The sequence below is a fragment of the Echeneis naucrates genome, chromosome 17, assembly GCF_900963305.1.
Source record: "Echeneis naucrates chromosome 17, fEcheNa1.1, whole genome shotgun sequence".
NCBI classification, from domain to species: domain Eukaryota; kingdom Metazoa; phylum Chordata; class Actinopteri; order Carangiformes; family Echeneidae; genus Echeneis; species Echeneis naucrates.
Window position 1 is genome coordinate 247,617 of NC_042527.1, and position 8,315 is coordinate 255,931.

The 8,315-nt window shown below is 40.8% G+C and overlaps 1 protein-coding gene across 1 annotated transcript; it reads left to right on the plus strand.

Moving 5' to 3' along the window:
* The first annotated feature begins 6,414 nt into the window (after positions 1-6,414).
* On the plus strand, positions 6,415-8,315 carry LOC115058107 (zinc finger protein 184-like). Its single transcript, XM_029525418.1, has 2 exons — positions 6,415-6,680; positions 7,427-8,315. Exons 1-2 carry the CDS (start codon positions 6,506-6,508, stop codon positions 8,080-8,082), a joined length of 831 nt encoding a protein of 276 aa, XP_029381278.1. The 5' UTR covers positions 6,415-6,505; the 3' UTR covers positions 8,083-8,315.

An 8,315-nucleotide genomic window follows, 5' to 3' on the forward strand; every position in this document is an offset into this window, starting at 1 on the left:
AAAATGACCTTGATTTCTTGCAAACCTTTTCCTAATTAGTTTGCATGATGTTCATTTTGTAAACGATGGTCCCATTTAAAGGAAAATTGACTATTACAGACACATTGGGATATGGTACAAGTCAGATCTACAGTCAGTCCACCGAACGCCAACTTCTCCAGATACGATTTCTTTTGGTTTCCAAAACCAAGATGGCCAACAGAAAATTTACGATCAGGAGGCTTCACAATGGGAACTTAAAAACCAATGGAACGTCAAAGTGGGCTGACACTTGGGGATACCCAACTGGCAGGGAACACTATTTCGCCCGTGTTTGTACACGTAAGTCTGAGAATTGAATCCCAGCCAGCATGTTTCCTGCATGTCATTACTCTGTCCAATTCCCTCTCTCTCTACATTGTCCAGTCAAAAGAATAAAGGCACAAACTACACCAACGCACCAAAAAGTTTCTGATTCCTCTTAAAGACAAAGTCCTCTCTAAGTTTTAGGACAAACTGACTGTCTGTGTGTTTGTCTTCACTGTTTTAAATTGCCAGAAAAGATATGCATGTTCACTCCTCTAATTTATAAAGAACAAAAATATAAACACTACACTACCGGTTTTTGTAGCATTTTTCTGAAGGTGTGATATGGTCACAATAAAAGGTCCCTTGTAAAAATGTCTCCTAAAATGTGTGGTTTTGTTTTGGAAAGCTCAGAAAATATTTCAGTAGCTGTGAATCTTTATCGTGTTTACTAAGTAGATCAGGTGCTTATTGGGGCAGCATCTTCCAAGTTTCAGGTACTGGATTGAAAGTAAGTGGATACAGATTAAATGATGGCTCTGATGGATATTAATTACTTTTTTCAAAATAAAACATTTTAAAATGTTATTTTCCTATGAGCAGCTGTGCAGTACTGATGCTGTCTGATCAACATCTGGGTCTGTCACGCATGCCAGGTGGCTAAGAGGGTTAAGAGGGTTGTAATGATAAAGTGCTTCACCAATCAAAAATTCAAAGAGGTATGTAAATCTAATTGAAATTTAATATCACACAATAAAAGGCATTTTTATATAAAAATGTATCCTAAACTGAAATAAACTGACAAATGGTATTCTGCAGATTCTGATAGATCCTTCCTTATTGTTCAGCCTGGACCTTCAGGCCAGCAAAGAACCACCAGAGGATTCCAGATAGGCTCTAAACATGGGTGGATCAAAGTTCAGATCCCAAGCCAAGCCCAGGCCTTAAAAGTGATATAAATTATTTTAATATCAATCCTAAAATGAATGGGAAGCCAGTGTTAAGACGGTAAGGCTGAAGCGGTCTGAAAATATTTTGGACTGAGCTAGGAGCCAAGCTGCAGCAGCCTTACCTAAACTATAGGCAGTGGATTGATTTTTGACCAAAACAAGTGTAGAGTAGTTGCAATAGCTGCAAAGTGAGGGAAAAGCTAGTATATGTTTCTTATATGTTTTATTTCTGAAGTGATAAACACATGATGATCACAGATTCTACTATTAAAAATAGTTTGACATCCAGTATATTTATTTGTTTATCTGAAAGTTGAGGAGGGTTTCCATATTTGGGTCTGATTGGTAAATATAGTTAAAATATAGATGTGTGCCATTGCTTTAACTGTGAAAATGAAGGATATACTTTTTATGTCATAGAAGCATATAATATAAATGTTAATTACATTTAATGGAGAAATAAAATCTGAAACCTTTAAATTCAACTTCTGACGAAAAAAAAGTGTATTTTTGGTCAGTGTGTTTTAATTACTGATCCCTGTGTCTTTAATCCTGTTTTGGAATTTACAGTGACCCCTCCTTCAATCCTGGATACGGGAGGAGGTAATCTAATTACACCACTAGTTTAAAGAGGTAACAGCCTCATCCAGCCAATTTCAGTCTTTTCCAGCTGGACTTGATCTTTTGTGTGCAACATCTGCTCTTGGGGACCAGAAGCTAAACAGCATTTAGTTATGACTAAAATGTCTTGAAACAAAAACACCATGGGCAAATAACATCATGAATCTTTTACAATGTCAGTGGTGCTTAATAGAACCCAACAGAGAAGAGCTGTGAGCTCTGGCCTGGGTCTTTCTAATAGCTGATTCTGAATAAATGAGCTTGTCCTCCAGAAATCTGATCGCCTAGCCTCCAAAAACTATAACCCCTCAGCCACAGATGTGTTTCTGCTGCAGAAAAAAATTTTAACAACTTCGCTTTTGTTGCCTTCGCCAGCCCTGCCAAAAAAAATCTCTGACCCATGAGGAGCTGGGCTCAGTTGACATTTGAGGGAGGGCTCAGACATTCATCTGCCAGTCCGTCTGTTCTGTCAAGACAGGATTAGGGTGAACTTTGTTTACGTTCTACGGTTTGGGGGGCACAGTATTTCTGTGTGAGGATTGCCAAGGTCAATCGGCATCAGTTTCAGGCTGCCACCAGCATGTGAATGAGAGACAGTGTCAAACCTCAACCATCTCCCGATGCACTCACCCACTCATATTTCACAGGTCATCACTTCTCTGTGGAGATAGCACACGCATTAACATTTGCACTAGTTTTTACCAAGCAGGGAGCAAGCAGCCTCAAGGAAATATCAAGAGTCGGGTGGTTCTGTTAACAGATCAATGGATCTTCAAGCTCCACTTGGTCCAAAAACTTGTTGGACAAATGATCTGTATTGTGTGACTTACATGCTATATCTGTCCTGATGACAGGATCATCACCAAATAAAAGTGGGGCATTCAAATGTATCATTGCAAGTATTTTAAAAAGAATAAGATATTTGAAAGGTTATTCATATGTTGGACTGCCCAAACAACACTGTGAGTAAAACACTAAAGTTTTTTATCATCTGTCTTGCCTTTTTATGCGTAGATTTCAGCTGATTTTACTTTGGCAGTAGAGTACATTTAAGTGAGTTGCTTCTTTTGTCTTTTAAAATGTTGCTTTCTCCTTCCTGTCAGCTGACAGGTATGACAACCATGCCCAAATCAGACGTGAATCCCAAAGTTAAGAATTTTCCAGTCATGGAAAGAAGCAAGCATTAAATTAATATTCTGTTGCAGATCTCTTTTGCGAGAGGAGTGAGTGAGCACAGCCAGGGAGGTGTGGCCTTGTGGTTTAATAGAGTGGGACCAAGCACTGACTTCAGAAAATGAAGCACTGAAGAGCCAAAGGCTGCAGTTCCTATTCGGACAAAGTACGGTCTGGCTGCAGTGAGTCACTTCCCATAGACTTTGCAGCAAAAATAAACATATTTACTGTGTGGTACAGTGAGTGCAAGTGGTTGTTTCTCTCTGTCTGTCACCACGTGTGGCCCTGTGAAGGACTGGCAACCTGTCCAGGGTGTACCCTCACCCAATGGAATTGGTTCCAGCACCCCTCCGCAGCGGATGAGGGGGTGAAGATGAATGAATTGTGCGCTACAAAAACTTTTTTGGTGTATGTAGTTCATTTACTGCTTGATGACGTCTGGATCATTATCTGGCTTGCAAGACAGGATCAGGCTCCAACCTACTTCTTTATATGTAGAAAACTGGAATAGCCAGAGGAAACCCATGCAGACATGGGGAGAACATGCAAACTCCACCCAGAAAGCCCCCGGGCCCAGGAACCAAACCAAAAACCTTCTTGTTCTGGTGCAACAGCACTAACCATTCTGTCGCCCACATTTTCAGGTTCACATTTGCAAATTCTAACCCTTTGCCAGATATAATCATGTTGTATAACAACAATGACCCTGTTTCACCATGGTGAACAGGAAAAGAAATATGTTATCGCGTTGGTGGTATAACAAAACTTCAGTCTCGTTGTTAATACAAAAATTACTGTAATAACTGCTGTTTCCTGCAGGAAAATTCACCAGATTAAGTCTCACTTATCTACTCAGGACCTGAACCCCCACCTGAGCGTCAAATTTTGAACACTAACACTAACATTAACTTTGATTTTACAAACTGGAACACACTCACATTTCCTCTGTCTTGCCTGTTCTGAGAAGGGCTGTAATCATATCTGAAGTCAGGAGGCTCCTACTGAATGGCAGCAGTAAGCAACTGATATTATTCCTCTATCTCCCAGTGAAAACTGTGTTCCACCAGCCTCAAACCTGCTAGCTATAAACTCAGTTTATATATCACATCACAGTGTGTGATATATAAACTGAGTTTATAGCCTGGAAACACAGAAAAATCCATTAGCTTGAAGTGTGGATTAAGTGGGGCTCTGCAGACCAACATGAAAACAGAATGGAGCAGATTGGAGGGAGAACCAGGATTTGTCTTTTATGAAGTGGTGACTGTCATTTTATTACAAGTTACTCACCTGAAGGGCAATGAACAGGAAACTGATCCAGGACACAGCAACAGAAGCGATGTATAAAGGACCACACATGAACAAAGAAAAAGTAAAATTCCAAGAAATGTTCTGGAATTTAAAAATGTCCCTTTAGAATTACAAGTAATTAACCATAATATAATATTACATTATCATTCTTTAGTTGAAGGTAATTTAACATATTTTTTTTCATATTCAAATGCAATTTTACAATAAATGTCACCTCTGTTTATGCTTGTTTTAAATTGTTTCATTAATGAACTTTTTTATGAATATGTATATTCCTGTTTTGTGAATGAGGACAAAGTCCTTAATGATTTTGAGTTTTAATAAAGACATAGATATTCTATCTATTGTATATCTATTCATTCATATTCATATTCAACTTTCAAGGACCCCTCCTGCTCTGTGTAGGGAAATGCTTCATCCGGGGTCTCCACTCATTTTTCTGTATATTCCTTTAATTTGTCTCTGTCAGTAACCATCAGATACTTGGCAGGTAATTCGTGGGGGAGTCAGGTGCTCTGGGGTTTCGGCTGAACACTCCTCTGTTTCATTCCTTCATTACTATTGCGTTACCTAATGGAAACATCAGAGTCATATGCAGTAAATATGAAGACCAGGACAACTCTGTTGTGTTTCATCAGATTACAATATTTTTCCACTGTAGTCATCTATAATGCATCATGCATATTTTTCTGTAGAAAGCATTTCTATTCTTTTTTTTTCTCTGTTGTATAAGGGTTTTGTCTGTGATTTGTAATTATATTTTATTCTGTTTCTATTCTATCTGTACAGAGCTGTAGTAACAAACAAATTTCCCCAAGTGGGATCAACAAACTTTCATCTTATCTCTTTCTTACTGCACGTTTGTCTCAGCACTACTAAAACAGGTTCACTTACAACAATGATTCATTTTGACCTTTCAGCCAATGTCACCCATAGACGATAAATGCAGATGGATGTACCTATAGGCAGACTAAAATGTATACCCTGCCAATCAACTGTTTATCAACTTCTTTTCTTCTGGCTAAAAGAAAATCCAGGACACCGAAGGCAAGTACTCAAGTAACTACTATTGTTCAGAGTTCACAGGATCTGGCTTTTTTAACCACAGCTGTCAAACAAATGTCGTTGAGCAAAAAGAAGAAAATTTCCCTCTGCAATGGAGAAAAAGCATACAGTGGGAACACCAAAATATAGCTCAAGTGTATCAAAGTTGCTATATTGTTTATTTTTTGCATTAGTGACTTTGCATAACAGTGTGACACTAAATACACATACTGGACAAAGAACAAAATGAATGAACACTCAACACAATTTTACATTGCAACAGTGTAACACCAAGGCCAAGTTTGCTTTACAAACACCATGGCCAAGGACCCCAGCAGAAATGCATGGTGCACCTGACATTACACTTAAGTACAATGGCATCAATGTACTGCTCCATCACTGAGCACACCGGTAAACCGCTGCTACTCAGCATATAAAATCTTATACTGAAATCCACTTTGGAAAACAGGTCAGATTTTCAACCACAGGATGTGGCCTGTACCACGGAATGCCTTGCTTTGTCTAACTTGTGATATTTACAGTCCAAACAGATACCAAATATTTGGCATCTTAATATGAAGCTCAGTAATCCAGTGCAGTACACAGTTGTCATGCTGCCCTCTGGTGGCTAAACAACTGATCCAGAAAACGAAAGTGAGACGGGATCCGCTAATTCAAATCTACCAGCTAAGGGGTAAGAAAGTGAGAGAATGAGAATGACCTCATTTTGCCCAGCAACCACAGTAGAGACAGCAGCATCTTCTCAGAGTGTATGAACATGTATTTAAGCTTTTGCCATGGCCCTGAAATCCGCCTCAAGTTCAAAAAGGTAGACAATATGAAAATGTCCCTTCCACTTTGTTAACTGTTTTCTAAATCCAGTTTTTCCTCCAAACATTGTTTCGTCTGGTCTCCAGAGACCCAGATGGCTGACGACCAAATGACAAACTTGAGTTGCCTCTCGGTTTCCCCTGATCCCGACCTGTGGGGGCAGCAATGTGCCGGAAGTCTGCCGGAAGCCTGCCGGAAGCCCAGAAGAAGGAGTGAACTGGACCAACAGCCGTGTAACAGTCACTGTGAACTTTTGTCTTCGTCTCTGTCTCCCTGCTTCTCCGAGGACCATGTCTAAGCTCCATAGTCTGAAGGTGTTCATCAACCAGCGGCTGGCGGCGGCGGTGGAGGAGGTGATGGGCCGCTTGGAGAGGGCGATAACCGAGTATGAGGAGGAGATCGAGGGCCGCCACCAGAGGCTGCTGCTCTTGACTTCAAAGCCCGAGGATGAGCGTCAGAGAGCAGGTCGGTGTGGATCTGCTCCGCTGTCTTTTCCTGCCGTGCATGCTAACGTGGCCGCCTAGGAACAGTAACTCGTCATTTCCCACCAGATTTCATTCACACCAACCCGAGACTGGAAACATAAAGTAAAGATCACGTTAAAGGAACGAGAAGAGCTTCCCGCTGCTCATTAGTTCACGTTTTAAATAATCTGTGACGTCAGCGCTCTCCTGTCTGCATCCCCTGTGAGTCCTTTCAGCTGTAGCTCACGTGTTCAGGTTAAATACAGAAATGTGGACTGGTGTTGGTTGAATCCAGATGTTTCTAAATGCTAAAGTTATGTTCCAGGATAAGAATGTTGGAGTGCATTGCCTACAAGTGTCAACCCATGATGTCATCCATTGGTTTGAGCTACTGTTTTCACATTCCTTTGTTATTTTCCAAATGTCATTTTTCAATCACACAGTAAAACGGCTCCTAATCTATCTCCCTGCATTTTGGTCTGTTTTCCTCTAAATGGGACCATAATTAAAAAAATGACCATCATGTCATACTAAAGGCTTGAAACTAGAGACTGGGTGCATGACAGTAGGCCTGTAAAATGGGCTGATGACAAGATATGGAAATGTGTGGCTGAATGATATGCCCCCCTCCACCCCCCCCAAAAAGAATAAATCATTGTGATTCAGCCCTGATCCCAAATCAACATAAAAAACCTTTGGATATTGTAGTGATTTTATCTCTCTGTTTGACTACAATGTCTCATGCAGATGTGCAGCAGCAGCTGGTGATTAAAGAAGAGGTTGTTTTTGAGGAGCAGGAGTGGATCCCTAGTCTGGACCAGGATGACACGGGGCATCCACACATCAAGGAGGAAAAGTGGGATTTCTGGACCAGTGAAGAGGCCAGCGGTCAGTTTCAAATACTGCATGAATCCAGACAAACAGAGCTGAGTCCAGAGTCTGTAGTCTGCAGCTCGATTAAACAGGCAAAAACAGAGGCTGATAGAAAGGACTGTGGAGGAAGAGAAATGGAATCTGGGTTTAAATCCCAGGTTAATTCTGACTACAAGACCTCATGCTCCTCTGAAGCTGAGATCAGGAGCACTCAGACAGTAAATACTCATCTTGTAGGTGATACAGGGGGTTGCAACAGCATTAAACCCTTCAGCTGTTCAAAATGTGGGAAAAGGTTTGGACAGAAGCACCATTTGCAGACCCACATGAGGTGTCACACTGGAGAGAAACCTTTCAGCTGCTCTCTGTGTGGTAAGAGATTCACTCAGAAAGGAAATTTGACTCAGCACCTGACTGTTCACACACGGGAGAAACCATGTAACTGTCCTGTTTGTGGGGAGAAGTTTTCACAGAGAGGAAACCTCACACAGCACATGACAGTGCACACACGGGAGAAACTCTGCTGGTGAGAGACCAAGGGACAAGACAGAACTGTGTTTATCATCTCAGGCACAATGGGAAGAAAGGTGCTGGTTGTTTCAATGAGCCTCTCACTTTGCACCTTAGGACATTGCTATAGCTCAGCTACTGACTGTACATGCTCACTTATCTGTTATCTGTCTTAAATATCAACCTTTGTGTATGGTGTCTGGTTTCTTTAATTCAATTCAGTTGACTCAATAAAGATTGTTTATCAGGCATG

Coding starts and splice junctions, on each gene's coding strand:
- LOC115058107 (XM_029525418.1), top strand. CDS start 6,506: ATGTCTAAGCTCCATAGTCTGAAGGTGTTCATCAACCAGCGGCTGGCG. Junction 6,681..7,426: donor GGATGAGCGTCAGAGAGCAG/GTCGGTGTGGAT, acceptor TGTCTCATGCAG/ATGTGCAGCAGCAGCTGGTG.